This window comes from Dreissena polymorpha, chromosome 12, assembly GCF_020536995.1.
Source record: "Dreissena polymorpha isolate Duluth1 chromosome 12, UMN_Dpol_1.0, whole genome shotgun sequence".
NCBI lineage: Eukaryota > Metazoa > Mollusca > Bivalvia > Myida > Dreissenidae > Dreissena > Dreissena polymorpha.
The window spans coordinates 1,531,811-1,549,433 of NC_068366.1; the positions used below are offsets into that span (position 1 = coordinate 1,531,811).

Consider the following 17,623-nt stretch of genomic DNA (forward strand, 5'->3'; position numbering starts at 1 on the left):
TATGTGTTTTCATAGTGTGTGGTATTTAATATGCACATTAAAATATATATTATTTTTTGATAATTTTCTCTTATCACACTCGCATACGCAGTAATTTTGTTTAGTTTTACTTCATGTCATGTATCGGAAGTATTAGGGCACCATCATTAGCTTCACACTTTATCAGATGTAAACAACCAAAGCCCATAATTTTGTCCTGGCAAGTTATTATACAAATGTAATTACAGCTGTATAAACTTTTTTACTTTAAAAAGAATGGTTCATTATAGTTTCTACTACAGTTTCAAATAAAAACGTATGTTTTCTTACTTTATTCTTCTAACGTCAGGATATACGGCGAATATCTTTATAAATATACTTCTTAATATATGTTATCAAGATTAATGTCTTCATCCTCCGTTAGGGAAGCGCTGTCTAGCAGAAAGGGTGTATTCATTTAAAAACAATATAAATATATTGGCTAACCGGTTAAAATTATCCGCAACTCTCTCACGAAAAACACCAAAGTGACGCCATCTTGGAAGTAAGTTCCTACTAACCTCACTTAAACGCGGTAAGCTCCTGTATACGCATGCCCCACCCCCCCTCCGCCCATGAATGACAGGTAATTGTGTAATTTTTTAAGGGGGCGGGGACGTTCTCTAAGATGTAAAATCATGGTTTTTGGTAATTACAAATAGCTTTTATGAAGAATAAGGTTCATTTACTTGCACACATTTACACCCGCTAGCTCGGAAAACTGAGGGGGTTGAAATCAAAAGTGAGGTTTATTTATTAATTTGTAAAATACAATAAAATATACATAGTTCAATTACCGAAAACAAAAAAAGATAAAAAATAAAGTCATTATCAAACTCTGATTTACTGACAAAACAAAGACGAATTCGTATACATGTATTTACAAATAGGTAAAGGAATCTCAATATTTATTTATTTTTGAAAAATCATGATACATGTATGCCAATACATGAATATATATGTTTATCTTTTCAACCAACTGCTTTGGATAAATGAGAATAAGTACCCAAAATACGTTCGCCCCATGCTATTTGGGCCATTCATTGTGGCTAATATGTCGATGCAGTAGTAAAGCATGACTAACAATTTGAGTTGCGCTCTGAGAAAACCGGACTTAGCGCATAAAGTGTCGTCCCAGATTAGCCTGTGCAGCCCGCACAGGCTTTAAAGGAAGTCTCTTCTTCGCGAACATCGAGTTGAGGCGAAAGTGCCGTCCCTGATTAGCCTGTGCACCCCGCGCAGGCTTTAAAAGGAAGTCTCTTCTTCGCGAACATCGAGTTGAGGCGAAAGTGCCGTCCCTGATAAGCCTATACGGATTGCACAGGTTAATCTGGGACGAGACGTTACGCACAGGGATTAAACCCCGTTTTCCCAGAGCGAAGCACAATTACCGGATGGCAGATTGTATCGTTATATAAAACCGAAGTTATGGTAATAAATAAGGTAATATAGTAGTCATGTGTACATGTAAACCGGTTTGACATGTTCCAACATTACATGTATTGCTTCAAGTCCCGTTCTTGCATGACGATGATTACAGACACAGTATGCATAATTCTGATATTAGATTCAGTTTTAACCTGGTTTTCAACCTTCAATCATTTATTTCCACGAGTATTGAGTTCCTGTATATACCGAATAATAGGATGCGCTTGAATCGTTTAATTATCGTTTAAGATTGGAATTTTTAATACAGGCCACGATTTCTTGAGAAAAAAATAAGTTTTAACAGAATAATCCTTGCTCCTTATCGTCATATACAGTACGCGCATTTCATTTTGTAAGTATCACAAGGTTTTCCAGTAATTGAAAATTAATTGTGAACTATTATTATATGCAACGTCATCATCTTTAAAATAGTTATATGAATCGGTGATATAAATTACTAAAGCCATGTATTATAAAATAGGGCTTATGCACGGCCGTTAATCACGCGCCACATCTATTTTTGAGATGCATTAATAAATTAGCCAATGCTACTTCCGAGGTGGCGCTAAGGCCGGGATGTTTTGAAATTTAACTGATTATTTTACATGGTGATTAGATTTTATATGGGTTTTTTTAAAACATATTTCGCATTGTTTTTAAAAATCTTCCAATGTAGTGCGATTCAGCGATTATAAATTCATCCAAAGATATACAGAAACATTCAATCACAACCCATTTGAAAACGCAGCAAATTAAATCGCTCATTATATAAAATATTTTTTTGAACCTGTACGAGTGAATGCGTTCACAAAAACAACGGCTTCTAGCCGATCTAATAGATAAACTTCCTTTTTTCAAAAAGAGATGGAGCCAATGCCAATGAGGTGGCGCCCAGATTAGGAGGTGGCGCCAATTTACATTTATAGCTATTTTAAAGTGAAATATTTTATGTATTGGTTTCTATTACTGTATTTTTAAGTGTGTTTCCTTGACGGTGGACTTCAGTCCCACTCATTCAATTTGTCTAGGCAAGCTATTTGGTCCTAATCTCGTATAGTTTGTGCATCTAATGACATTTCAAACATTAACACTGGTTTACGAGTAATTGACGGTATTTTGAAGCAGATATACTCGAGATATTAAGTAGACTCGAAACAAGTGTTCAACATATGTTTTTAATGACATGCATTAAACAGACTGTCGGTATGGAAATTTCTGACTAACATGCGTATAGATAAACGCTGTGATACAATTCACGTCAATATTTATATCAGTTTGTATATTTGGTTGCAACGAACTGTTCAATTGTATCTTTAAGACACGTGGAGATAGTATTTACGAATGGATTACACTTTAGGTAAATATAATGTAATGAAACACGTTTCAAGCCATAACTTGAATTAAATAATTAAGTTAGTATTTGAATTGTTTTGAAAAGCATAATTAAGCGTGTCTCAGAAGGACGGCGATCTGGGAAAACGGGGCTTACAGCATCTGCGTAAAGTGTCGTCCCAGACTAGCATGTACACTTCGCACAGGCTAACCAGGGACGCAGCTTTCCGCTTGTATGGTACATTTCGTTTAAAGGAAGTCTACTTTTTAGCGAAAATCCAGGTGAGGCGGAAAGTGTCGTCCCTGATTAGCCTGTGCGGACTAAACAGGCTAACTTGGTACAACACTTTAAGCGTCGTCGCTGATTAGCCTGTGCGGACTAAACAGGCTAACTTGGTACAACACGCGCATAAGCCCAGCTTTTTTTCCAAGAGCGTGGATCGGTCATCAACGAAATTTGATGTCCCACTAATAATAATAGTTTACAGTATTACGTATAAGAATTGGTTATTGGAAACCATGATGAATGCGGCCTTAGGTCAAAGGTGTCTATTCAGAAATCCCAATCCGCTCAACGCCGCTGGCGACCCTCATTGGCCTGAATATGACGTCACGAGTATGACGTACCTAGACATCTCCGAAGCGCACGTGACTCCCAAACACCACTTCCAGGAGCCATTCCTGACCTTCTGGACGAGCGTGGTACCGGAACTGCTCACTGCGACCTCGCAGAACGCGACTTCTCCGCTTGTGTGCCCTGAGGAAATCGCTGAAAACATCATCATCGCTTTCTCCATAGTCTCCTATCTGCTATGCGCATGCGTGTTACTCGTCTGTTTATCGGTAGCGAGGGAGCCGACATGTTATATCAACAGCAAATACGCGGTGATGAAGACCCCAAACTTGAGCGCGACCCCCTCTATTTCCGGCACAAGCGACAGCTGACTCTAAGAGTCATCATGGGTCCTGTTTTATAGCGCAGAAAATGTGAAGCAAACCCATTAAATGAGCTTCGGTCTAAGAAACTTGGGCTTAATGCATGTGAGTAAAGTGTCGTCCCAGATTAGCCTGTCCAGACCGCATGTGAGTGAAGTGTCGTCCCAGATTAGCCTGTCCAGTCCGCATGTGAGTAAAGTGTCGTCCCAGATTAGCCTGTGTTGACCGCATGTGAGTAAAGTGTCGTCCCAGATTAGCCTGTCTAGACCGCATGTGAGTAAAGTGTCGTCCCAGATTAGCCTGTCCAGACCGCATGTGAGTAAAGTGTCGTCCCAGATTAGCCTGTCCAGTCCGCATGTGAGTAAAGTGTCGTCCCAGATTAGCCTGTCCAGTCCGCATGTGAGTAAAGTGTCGTCCCAGATTAGCCTGTCCAGACCGCATGTGAGTGAAGTGTCGTCCCAGATTAGCCTGTCCAGACCGCATGTGAGTAAAGTGTCGTCCCAGATTAGCCTGCCCAGTCCGCATGTGAGTAAAGTGTCGTCCCAGATTAGCCTGTCCAGACCGCACAGGCTTACTATGGGCAATACTTTCCGTCTAGAGGTCTCCTTTGAACGAAAACTTCCATAAAAGCGGAATGCACAGGCTTATCTGGAATTACACTTTATGCGCATATATTAAGCCCTATTGTCCATGAACGCGGCTCAAATCATAAACTTGTATTATTTATTTATGTTATGTAAATATTAATTGTGTCTGAGTAACAATCCATTTAATTCAGTCTTAGGCGCGGAAGCCCTCATAAACTTCGAAAGACACACATTTGCTTAATATAAATAATAAAGGACTACACGTGTCGATGTTAAACCCCCACATAACAAACACGTATAGTTGTTCCCATATTAGAGGTAACATAATCAAGTGTAGAACTCATGTTGATTGTATTATTTATGGTAAACGTATGCCTTCATTTATTACAGAAGTTACAGTTCTACTTAAAGCTGAATAACAATCGAACATGTGTGGAGCCGCGCTCTGGGAAAACGGGGCTTAATGCATGTGCGTCAATCGTTATCCGTGATTAGCTTTAGGCTAATCAGGGGCGACTCTTTCCGCCTTAACTGGATTGTCGTTTTAAAGAGACCTCATGTAAACGAAACAGTCCATACAAACGGAAAGCCCTCTGCGGACTGCACAGGCTATAACGGGATGACTCTTCCCGCGTTTGAATTAAGCCCAGTTTTCCCAGAACGAGGCTAATATCATCTTAAATATCTCGTTTCCTACAACGTAATGGCATCTGACATTATTTAAAGTTGAAAACGGTATTCAGTGATCGAATCTAATAAACAATAGACTAATGGTACTGATTTAACTTTGCACGTACACTCTATTTAATATAAAGCGAACGATAAATACATTTCGAGTAATTTAATACATGCTGTAACTCAATTTGATATTTAACTGCAAATGACAAAATGCTACAAGTAAACCGCTTTCTTTAGTAAGTACAATTACCAAGTAAGGTCAGTTTATAGAAGTGCGTAGTTCTAATAAAGTATTATTGATTTAAACAATCATATCCGATATTACTACGCTATTGATGGACATAAGTGTGCATGTGGTGTCACAAATATTTCTCAAACAGTAACCATAAAATAGACGTTGGAATACATGGTTATGTCGTGTGTGTTTAAGTGTGTACACTAAATAAGAACATGCGCCAAATATAGTTCTTTTTATATATTCAACTCTGTTTACACCGTTCATAGAGATGTCACAGGCTAAAACTTTTTTACTTCCGTCGCGACCATGGACCGGTGTCCACTATGTTTCGGAACCTTCCAGAGGCCGAAGCTTCTTTTGTGCCTGGACACCATGTTTTTCACGTGCCTCGATGTGTACGATCTAAGGCATGCGCGCGCATCAGGGACCTCCCATACCCGATGTGTGGCTTGGAACAAATGGTACCGGAAGGGGGCGTGTGCAAATTAGACGACAACCGGCGCATCAAGGTGGAACAGACGCTCGAGCGTGCCCTGGCGGCCGCAGATGGTCACGTGCCGAACGAGATGAGATTGAACTCAAGGCCGCTAAGTGTTTTATTTAAAAAAAACATTTGATGTTTGGTTTTTCTATTGATAGTCCAAACAAAACAACGATTCAGATGTGTAGAAATTTACCAGCTTTAAGAATTTCGAAGTTCTATCTCTGATAGATTTTGCGATTTCAAAATTCGTGTGGTTGAATAAAACAATACACAAACATACAGAATGCACATGCTAATCTGACAAGACACTTCACGCACATGCGTTAAGTCCAGTTTTCATAAACGCGCCCCATGTATTGCTCAGTGCAATGTTGATCATTAATATCATATATTATCAGTATCATAATCGAGATTTACATTTCTGTTACTACTTGTGAATAGAATCTTACTAAAGTTGTTTCTAATTATCATATAATATGGATGTTTTTTTTTCAAATTATCCTCGGTCACGGGGCAAACTTTACACCTAAATATTTTCCATACCGTAAGATAACAAGCACATTATATTAGCGATTTTCGACAGAACCCATACGCTCGTGATTTCGCATGCGCCCGTGTTTCCCATAGCCCAGTGTTTCACATACACCCGTGTTTACCATACGCCAGTGTTTCCAATACACCAGTATTTCCCATACACCCGTGTATCCAATACGCCAGTGTTTCCCATACGCCCTTGTTTCTTGAACCCCTATTACACAATCGCACGTGTTTCCCTCACCACATTTCCCATATACCCGTATTTCCCATATCACCCATACGATAGTGTAACACAAGTGTTCCTCCTATGCCCGTGTTTCCCATACCCCCGTCTTTCCCTCCCTCAGGAGCTAAGTAAAGCAGGACGCCACCCAGCGCTGCGTCGACTGAGAGAAGAACATACGCGGCGCCTGTAGCTCGAACGCACGCCCTGGTCAAGAGGCAAGGCACTTCATCATGACGACTGGTGGGTGGTCGGTTTCACAGTTGAAGATCTTTACTCCCATGACTGTGCTTATGTACAGGGGTATATAACAGCGGTTAGGTGCTTGCATGCCAACTACCGTATTTTTTAATGAGCCGCGCTCTGCGAAAACGGCGCTTAATTCATGTTCGTACATTCTATATCGTCCGTTCAACGCAACATACCATAAAACCGGAAAGTGTCGTCCCTGATTAGCATGTAAAGACAGCACAGGCTAATCTGGACGACACTTTACGCAAATGCATTAAGCCCCGTTTTCCTAGAGGTGTGCTCAAGTAAATTCGAACGTATATACCTGGAATAATATTAGGAATTAAATAAATTTTGTAAAGCATTTTGTTACACTTTACTTAAACATGGCTGGATGATAAACTTGACAATGATGTAAGCGTTTAATATGTGTTTGCTTATTATATTGATTGAACGAGCTTAAATGAGGGAATGAGTATAGAATAGAACCAAACCTTTCACTTAATATAAATCATGTCAACAATTTTGAAAATAAAGTTATTGCAACACATGTTACATTAATATGTTGGCCACTCTGAAATATATTTTGTATTAGCAGTGTGAGCCATTGTTAGTCATACCAATGCAAAGAAGTTCCGACTACGAAATCCGAACATATACGGGCGAACGCGAGACTAGCTTCGGAAGCACGACGTGTTTCTCATGAATACGTGCTTCTTCCGACGGTGCCGAAGCTTGTAAATGTTGAAACCGTAGCTATTGCTATAAGGAATAGTGATAATTTATGGGTTAACTTTTTTACGAAATATTTTGCGGAATATTCGTTGATATTAAGTAGATATGTAACTTAAAAATGCTTTGATAATAATTTTATGAAATAATAAAAAATGAAGGCAATATTAGGCACTGTTTGCACACATTTTATTTAATACATTACATTACGTGTCCATAGAATTAATTATGTTCTTTAAAGCCCGTTAGTAAGCCAATGCTTGAGTGTATATCGTTTGATGAACAGTCCTAACAAGTGCAGGGATTTATTGATAATTGAGGAGTGCGCACGTTCAAATACAATTTCTGGAATATTACAAGATTTAACCTCACATTTACTGTGGTATAATCCGCCGTTTATGATACAAATGTATTTCAGCACTGTATAGTTAGAAGTTCCTCCGAAGGTAAAGTGCGTTCTTTTCATTCATAAATAACACATGATTACACATAACATAAATTATACGAGTCGTTAACATATAAAGGAAGGTTTATAATGCATATATATATATATATATATATATATATTGCATATTCTGTACAAAACATCACAATATATTGTCTCATGGAATAGGTGACTTAATAATTGGAAAACATATTATATTAAAAATACTTATTTTAACATAATTAAATGGCGTATAAAACTATCGAAGGACGAGTGAAATAGAATACATCAGTGTTCCGTGAGATGCAAATCACCAGAGACAAAACACAAACTCGTAAACAAACTCTTCACTCGTTTTTCAAATGGAATGTATAGCTACATCCTGAAGTTGTATAAATTATTGATAATAATTACACAGTAAAGCGAACGCTAATTATATAACATAAAAGGGTGTTGTTTACGGTTTTTGCATTTTGTCCAAGCTTGAGTCAAAATCATTTAAAGATTGATATTAGTGAATTGAGCGTCGCCACCAAATTTAAAGAACACAAAAAAAGAAACGAGCACATTTGGATTATTCACTTTTCGCGTTTGTAATTCTGTATAGTTTTATTAATTTCGAATTATGAAGCAAATGTAAATTTGTAATGTTGTCAACGTGCTTAGTGTTATGTCACTCTCCTTTCGTCTTGAATCTGTGACAACTTGTTTGATAATTGTCACTTTGATAAAATGGTGCTCCAGGAAATAGAAATTTTATAGAGATCTTTAAGTAGGCTTAAATGTCGTGCTGATATGTCATAGTCTTTGAATTCACATTGTGTAATATCAATGCCGTCCTGCTGTTTCATCCAGTTACAAATATCCGTCTCATTGGCAGGTATATCACAGTCCAACAATACACAACGCACACACGCGTCCCGTGATTTTGACCATACCACCATTGACTTTACATCTTGAGCGGAAACATTGCTGTCTCGATAAACTACCTTTCTGATCGATTCAGGAAGAGAGGACAGCAGTGTAACCGCATGATTTGTTAAGCGTGTGTAGAGTAATTTAAGCATGTGTAGACTAGTCAGGTTTGGAAGAGCTGCACAGAGAAGGTCAATTGATTCAAACCAACTCAGATGTAGATGTGTAATGTTTTTACCAGTGAAGGACATCGATTGTAAGATGCGCCTCTCTGTTAATGGTGTTTGATAATATATAGAACACGAACGCATATAGGTGCAGTCTAAATTACTTAAAACGGTACCTCCAGTACATGATAAGCTCTTGAGCTTAAGACCCTGTAGGTCTAATGGTAGGTCTAATTCACCCAGGTGTATAAGCCGCAGATACGACAGTGATTCTCTCGATTGCGAAATAATTTCCTGTACACGATTTAATAATTCCTGTTGATAATTGTAAAAGAAAAATGCATCCATGCTTGTGATGTTTGAGATGTTCATATCTATTAACGTATTTAAAGCATCGATTTCCTTGATGGTAGGACTTCTATAATCATCAAGTGATATATGAGTGAGTGTCAGTTGTAAGCACGGCTGTTTATTCGCCAACCTTTCAATAAAGCCACCCAATAAAATTCTTTGTGCTAAATAAGGCGTGGAAAATAGATTCATCTCCATGTCTGAAATAGAAAGCAGCTTGCTTTTCATGTCGCTTGTTATGACATCCATCATGTGCTTTGACATTCTTTCAGCCACTGGAACACACATTCCACACGTGAAGATAAATAACTGTCCAATGTCCAGAATAGACTCACCATCACAATACACCCTCTGTATGTCTTTCAGGATGTCTTCAATATCCGTCTGATTAATTGCAATATGCATCGATGCTAGAAACTCCTGAATAGTTTTGTGTACGAACATGTATGGAATATTCTTTTGCTGGCTAAGCGCCAACGATTTTTTCTTTGTGATAATCCCTGTCTGAAGTAAGTAATCAACTTGTGTTTTTGTCATGTGGTTTGTCATTGTGTTTTCCGCAAAGACTAGCGACGATTCTTTACTAGAGTCTGTTAGTGTCTTAAACGCTAGTGCACATGCAGAGCGAATTAGCGACCCATTAGCCGACATATACTCGTTTTTTCCTGTTTCAAATATGTGTTCTATTTCTTTAACGCAAATTTCTTCAGTGTCAAAATCTTCAATTTGAAGTTTGTGCAACCCATTGGCTATGTGCATATCTAGCATATTCATGTATATAGAGCATAGTGAATCTTCCATTAAACGTCCAACGTAATACTGATGAACGAGCTGCACACAAATAGCTGGTATTGTCATGAGATTTCCCATGTTTTTATTCTCTAGTTTCTTCAAGAAATCATACAATTTGCTTTGTTGAGCCTTTTGCGAAATACCGTCTTTCTCAGCTAAAACATTAATGACATTTTCCGCCAAGGTTTTGTAGTCCAAAACCCCCGAAATTTGGAATATACGAGTTGACGTATCGCTCATTTTGAGGTTGGCAAGTTTCCAGGGGCGTGCGGTTATAATGTTTGTAATGTTATTTCTTTGTAAAAACTGTGGCATACTTCGATCTTTACACTTGCACGCTGAGTTAGATTTCGATGGGTCAGGGTGGTACCATTCGTCTGCGGCGTCTGTCAGAACAATACATTTATCTTCCCAGACACTGTCATCCCAAGGTAGTTTGTTGCTTTGTATGGCTTCCTCGACCATCTGGCTGACGTTACACATGGTTCCACTGTAATCACGTAATGACACAAAAAACAGAAATTTGTAGTCTCGCAAAGTGTCAAGATCGCTGAAACCTGTTCGGTTTGATGCCTTTCCTCTGGTAGTGACTTTTCTTTTTTTCTTAGTACTGGCACCATTTTCGGAATGGGCATTACACCAATCAAGAACCAGTTTTGTTAAAAACGTAGTTTTACCACAACCTGGATCACCTTGGATATAAATTGTATTAACCGGATTCCCGTCACGATGCAGCAACTCTTTGTAGCAATTCACGTCTGATTTCATCGTTGAAGACTCGTCCATCTCACTCCCGCCATGTATGTCGTCCTGGCCTCTCTTAAGTGCCTTGATGGACGGGGGAACGTAGATCCGTTCCAAAGATACATCTATGTCAGGATCCAGCATGGACACCGGCACAACACATATTGCCCGGTACTGTTCGATTAACCGCGCCTGAATTTCTGCAAGAAATGGAATAAAATAAACAAACACGCTAACATGTCAAATGAAACATACAAGTAAATTCCTAAGAATGCATTCAAGTATTACAATAACAAAACATCACTTAACGCCCAAACACAAAAATTAAAAACTTTTTTATAGAAATTATTCTTTTCGACTCATATCAGGTAAATTAATGCACATACTTGCTTTATGTGCAAGAAGCATTTTGAAATAAAATTAGATATTTTTAAAATATGTATGACCTTTCTCCATTAGTAACCCGCATATATATTTTCATGATTGTATGTCACGGGTTCTCTTAACAACTTGTGAAAACTTATTTTGTGTCATAAGCCCCAGTGAACTTGACCTTTGACATGTTAACCTCAGAAATAATCAATAAAATAATGTTACTATTACGCCAATTGAAAAAGCTGTCTTATTTGTTTTCATTAGCTAAATATCCCTCGAATTTAACATTGACTTAGAGTGACTCAAAAGAAAGACGCTTTAAATTAGGATCTTCCGTTATCATTCGTTATCAAATAATTGCCAGCGCATAGTGCACAGAGAAAAAATAAATAGTAATGACATTTTAATAAAAACAATTTTCGTCAATGTGTTAGCGATTTTTCATTATTGTATTATTTACTAACCGCCCAAAATATTCTTCTTAAATTATATTAAATTTTTGTATTTATAAAATGTTTGCTGTTTATCTGACCTATGATGTTGATTATTATTAACATGGTGATGTTTCATCGTAACATTAATTGTAAAAGAAGACAAACTTTCTCCGAAATAAAATCCCAAATTGTCTAGAATGAATAATCTATTTCAAATCTTGTACAAGTTTCATAATTATTCAGACAATTCATAGCATCCCTAGATCTAATTGTATGCTACATCAAGTCATCTCTCAAAATGTGCAGCTCCATGAGATACACATGCATGCCAAATATGAAGTTGCTACATCAAGTCACCTCTCAAAATGTGCAGCTCCATGAGCTACACATGCATGCAAAATATGAAGTTGCTACATCAAGTTAAACAGACACTTTTCAAAGAAGTACAAAGAATTCAAATCGAAACAAATTCAATAAAATGCGCTTTAAAACTGACTTAACATATTTGGTATAAACATTTACGCTATACTTATTTTATGTTTACATTTTACATGCATTACTTGATTAAGTTTGAAAATAAATATTTGTCCCGCAAAAAACTTGTGTGTTCTTACAAATATGCACTTTATTAATTACCATTTAATGATTAGTGTAAATGAACAAGTTCGTATGTTAATCAACAACAGAAAACTAAAGAAAATAACAAATAATGAACATACAGACATAAACAGTTGATGTTGTTTTTGTGTTGATGCTGTAATCGTGTTTTATTTTATCACGATGATGATTATTGGATGAGACAGGGAGTTAACAGAAGATGCAACAAATTCTGTATTGTATATGAATTGCCTGTTATTCTTCGAAAAGTCTACCTTACAAGAGCTGTCACAAAGGAGCATGCTAAACTATTCTTCCGCTTTGATAGAATAATGTACGTTTTCTGACAGTCACCTGTTGTAATGACTATAAAGGCATAATTGATATTGATTTTATGAAGTAGTTACAGAATATATGTAAACTTTAAGCTGAATTGAATTTAATTTACTTTGAAAGCGATCTCTAAATTTAAGCTCTGGGCTACCTACGCACGAAATCCTGTTAGTCCAGCCCATTACAACCATACAAATGCAAGGTATTTAGTGGAAAGCATTTTGCTAATGTTAAGTTATACAGACATTGACCAAACTAGCCTTAAATGCAATTCTACCCTAGAACTGCATGGGAACTACCTACAAACACATTAAAAAACAATACCCCCATACATTCTCAAGTTATTGACCGGGACTTTTTTTCTATTTGGTAGCAATTACCTTGCCTTCAGTGACCAAACGAGCAATCCCTCGCTAGACAATCCTGTAACCTACCTACTCGACCAATTTCAACACACTATCTCCATCCTAACTTATGTTATGCAGCGAAACGTTTTGACCTATTTGAAGCAATAGTGACCTTGACCAAACTGGTCCCAAATGCAACCCTAGGAAGGGCAGAGTTATAAGCCATATCTGCGATCCTGAATGATGATGTCAAAGACACGTGTCGTTTCGATCAATATATTTTGTAGTTTCAAAAATATGCACTTGTTGCAGGCAAACTTTAACCTTGATTTAAACGTGTTCTAAATTTCATTTTGAAATAACTCATTTTAATGTTTGCTTGTAATAATTGCTTAACATGTTTCTTTAACCTTAATCATGTTGTATTTTAGCAAAGTGTCATAAAGTGTCACATCACTTCTGGTAATTGTTATCTTTATATGATACAAAACAACGCTGAAAACATGTTAGATCATTGCAGTCCTTGTTTAAATTAAGATAATGCTGCACCTCCTGCTCGGAAATTCGATGGCGTCACAACATCATTCTGATGACTTGTTTACTAAAAAGAGTGCCAGTATGTGTACATTTAAATGGAATATGCATTAATATAATTATGTTGATGTGTTTTTGGATGGATAAAGTTTGTAAAATTTGACATAAAAGTGTACGGATAACATAGCTCTAATTTAAACAGTGAGAATAATCATGTATTGTATTTTGTTTTAGAATTAACACTGACACTGCTGTTCAATGTTTATAAATGGGCAGAGAACAACGTTAACATAATTTATTAACACAAAAAGATGGTTAGAATGTTCATAGATCACATTAATACAGATATGATAATTAAATCAAGGTATCGAGTTATTTCTTAGATGTATAAACTGTTTCTATGATCAAATAAATACATTCTCAAACACAAGAGTTCCGCGGTCGGAGATGACCGCATTGAAGCCGGATTTTTGATTTAAATGACAGGAAAGTACCTTTCGTGTTTTTGTCAATGCAATACTTAAACAAGAGTTCCGCGGTCGGAGATGACCGCATTGAAGCCGGATTTTTGATTTAAATGACAGGAAAGTACCTTTCGTGTTTGAAGACTCTATGTCCAAGCATACCAAAGTTATAACAATTTTAACATTTTAACATTTAAGGTCACAGTGACCTTGACCTTCAAATGAATGACATTGAAATGACCAGTGGTCATCTTCTAGTACTGGCCAATCTTTATTTCAAGTTTGAAGACTCTAGGTCCAAGCATACCAAAGTTATACCATGAAATAAGAACTTTAACATTTTAACATTCAAGGTCACAGTGACCTTGACCTTCAAATGAATGACCTTGAAATGTCCAGTGGTTACTTACTAGTTCTGGCCAACCTTCATGTCAAGTTTCAAGACTCTAGGTCCAAGCATACCAAAGTTATAACAACTTTAACATTTTTACATTCAAGGTCACAGTGACCTTGACCTTCAAATGAATGACCTTGAAATGTCCAGTGGTTACTTACTAGTTCTGGCCAACCTTCATGTCAAGTTTCAAGACTCTAGGTCCAAGCATACCAAAGTTATAACAACTTTAACATTTTTATATTGAAGGTCACAGTGACCTTCACCTTCAAATGAATGACCTTGAAATGACCAGTGGTTACTTACTTTCTGTTAATCCTGGCCAACCTTCATGTCAAGTTTGAAGACTCTAGGTCCAAGCATACCAAAGTTATACCATGCAATAAGAACTTTAACATTTTAACATTCAAGGTCACAGTGACCTTGACCTTCAAATGAATGACCTTGAAATGACCAGTGGTTACTAACTAGTTATGGCCAACCTTCATGTCAAGTTTCAAGACTCTAGGTCCAAGCATACCAAAGTTATAACAACTTTAACATTTTTATATTGAAGGTCACAGTGACCTTGACCTTCAAATGAATGACCTTGAAATGACCAGTGGTCATCTGTTAATCCTGGCCAACCTTCATGTCAAGTTTGAAGACTCTAGGTCCAAGCATACCAAAGTTATACCATGAAATAAGAACTTTAACATTTTCGAGCACGCCGCCACCCCGCCCGCCCGCCCGCCCCCCGCCCGCCCGACAACATCAATCTATAAGCCGAGATTTTTCGAAAAAAATCCGGCTAATTACTGAAATATTGTTCAAAGGTCAAAATGAAATGTAAGTATTTTTCAAGGCATGCCAAAGTTATAACAATTTTAACATTTTAACATTGAAGGTCACAGTGACCTTGACCTTCAAATGAATGACATTGAAATGAGCAGTGGTGATCTTCTAGTACTGGCCAACCTTTATGTCAAGTTTGAAGACTCTAGGTACAAGCATACCAAAGTTATAACATGGAATAAGAACTTTAACATTTTTACCTACCAAAGTTATAAGAACTTTAACATTTTTACATTCAAGGTCACAGTGACCTTGACCTTAGAATGAATGACCTTGAAATGACTAGTGGTCATCTAAGTGTGCTTGCAAACCTTCATGTCAAGTTTGAAGACTCTATGTCCAAGCATACCAACATTTGACCTTCAAATGAATGACCTTGAAATGTCCAGTGGTTACTTACTAGTTCTGGCCAACCTTCATGTCAAGTTTCAAGACTCTAGGTCCAAGCATACCAAAGTTATAACAACTTTAACATTTTTACATTCAAGGTCACAGTGACCTTGACCTTCAAATGAATGACCTTGAAATATCCAGTGGTTACTTACTAGTTCTGGCCAACCTTCATGTCAAGTTTCAAGACTCTAGGTCCAAGCATACCAAAGTTATAACAACTTTAACATTTTTATATTGAAGGTCACAGTGACCTTCACCTTCAAATGAATGACCTTGAAATGACCAGTGGTCATCTGTTAATCCTGGCCAACCTTCATGTCAAGTTTGAAGACTCTAGGTCCAAGCATACCAATGTTATACCATGAAATAAGAACTTTAACATTTTTACATTCAAGGTCACAGTGACCTTGACCTTCAAATGAATGACCTTGAAATGACCAGTGGTTACTAACTAGTTATGGCCAACCTTCATGTCAAGTTTCAAGACTCTAGGTCCAAGCATACCAAAGTTATAACAACTTTAACATTTTTTATATTGAAGGTCACAATGACCTTGACCTTCAAATGAATGACCTTGAAATGACCAGTGGTCATCTGTTAATCCTGGCCAACCTTCATGTCAAGTTTGAAGACTCTAGGTCCAAGCATACCAAAGTTATACCATGAAATAAGAACTTTAACATTTTCGAGCACGCCGCCACCCCGCCCGCCCGCCCGCCCCCCCGCCCGCCCGACAACATCAATCTATAAGCCGAGATTTTTTCGAAAAAAATCCGGCTAAAAAGCCTATTTCGATTAAGTTTTTAGAAAGGAGAAAGCATATCTACTAAACATCAGCATTTAGTGGCGACGGATTTGTATTGTTGTAGAGGTGTTTTGTTTTTAATGCTGTGTCATTTTGTTATCCGTTGCGAGGAATACAGTATTTAGGAGATAAACCTTGCCACATTCTGTTGACTAGAGATAAAAACATACATTGGGTCAGGCATTTTAAATTCATTTTGCACAAAGAAACGGGATACAAGTGCAGAAACATGATTTTCGAAGAGTGTTTGGCTTTTTGCTTGATCATGTTACTATCTGAATTTATTATACACATGTTTGTTCTACATGCTAAGAATACGTTATTACATTTGAATTACTCCAATGCCATTGTTCATGATTATGAACAGACATGGGACCTACCGGTTAATGTACTTTCTTTCTGCCTTCGAATTGTTTCGAGTACATCACTTCCTTTCCTTCGTACCGTTTCAAGTATATCATCTCCTTTACACTTAACCGTTTCAAGTACATCATCTCCTTTCCTTTGAACCATTTCAAGTATTTGAACTTCTTTTCTTTGTACCTTTTCGACTACGTCATCTCCTTTACTTTGTACCATTTCAAGTACATCATCTACTTTACCTTGTACCGTTTTAAGTACATTATCTCCTTTCATTTGCACTGTGTCTAGTACATTATTTCCTTTACTTTGTACCGTTTGAAGTATGTAACCTCCTTTACTTTGTACCGCTTCAATTATGTCATCTCCTTTACTTTGTACCGTTTTAAGTACATCATCTCCTTTCCTTTGTACCGTTTCAAGGACGTCATTTCCTTTCGTTTGTATTGTTTCAAGAGCTTTACTTTTGTGTTCATTTAAAGCATCGACCATTTCTTTTACAAGTTTATCCTTATCATTTTCAAGAGCTTCTTTTATTTTTGCAATCAAATTTTCTTTCAAGTGCTCAAAGGTGGCTGTGACATCTTCAGTAGTAATTGCTAGCATTCCATCCTTCAGCTGTGAAATAGTAAGTGTGCAATACTTATATGATTACCTTGCGTAATATATTTAAAAAAGAGGGCATGAAAGCCTCAAAGTCGCTCACCTGAGATTCAAAGATACTGACCTGTTCTGTGCAGCCCAAGATATCATTTGAACAAAATGTACTTACCCACTTTCATGACTAGTGAATACCCTGGCAACCATGTTTATGAACAGACCAGAACCATTTTCATTCACATCCAAGATATCATTTAAACAAATATTCTGACAATGTTCCATGAAGATTCATAAAGCCATATAAGGAAAAATGCCCCGCATATATTCTCAAAAGAA

General features: G+C 37.3%; 1 protein-coding gene and 1 long non-coding RNA gene across 2 annotated transcripts in view; both read right to left on the reverse strand.

The window, feature by feature from the left end:
* Nucleotides 1-7,883: 7,883 nt before the first annotated feature.
* LOC127854216 (uncharacterized) overlaps nt 7,884-17,623 on the reverse strand; it is a 75,877-nt gene continuing 66,137 nt past the window's right edge. Inside the window, exons 5-6 of the mRNA XM_052389246.1 lie at nt 16,708-17,305; nt 7,884-11,017 (exon numbers count right to left, since the gene is read on the reverse strand). Coding sequence (XP_052245206.1) covers nt 8,568-11,017; nt 16,708-17,305 — 3,048 coding nt within the window. The 3' untranslated portion in view covers nt 7,884-8,567. The remainder of the gene's footprint in view (nt 11,018-16,707; nt 17,306-17,623) is intronic.
* LOC127854218 (uncharacterized) lies at nt 14,042-15,928 on the reverse strand. Its single transcript, XR_008036969.1, has 3 exons — nt 15,490-15,928; nt 14,724-14,868; nt 14,042-14,561 (listed from the first exon to the last, which is right to left on the reverse strand). It is a non-coding gene; the product is annotated as an uncharacterized LOC127854218 (long non-coding RNA).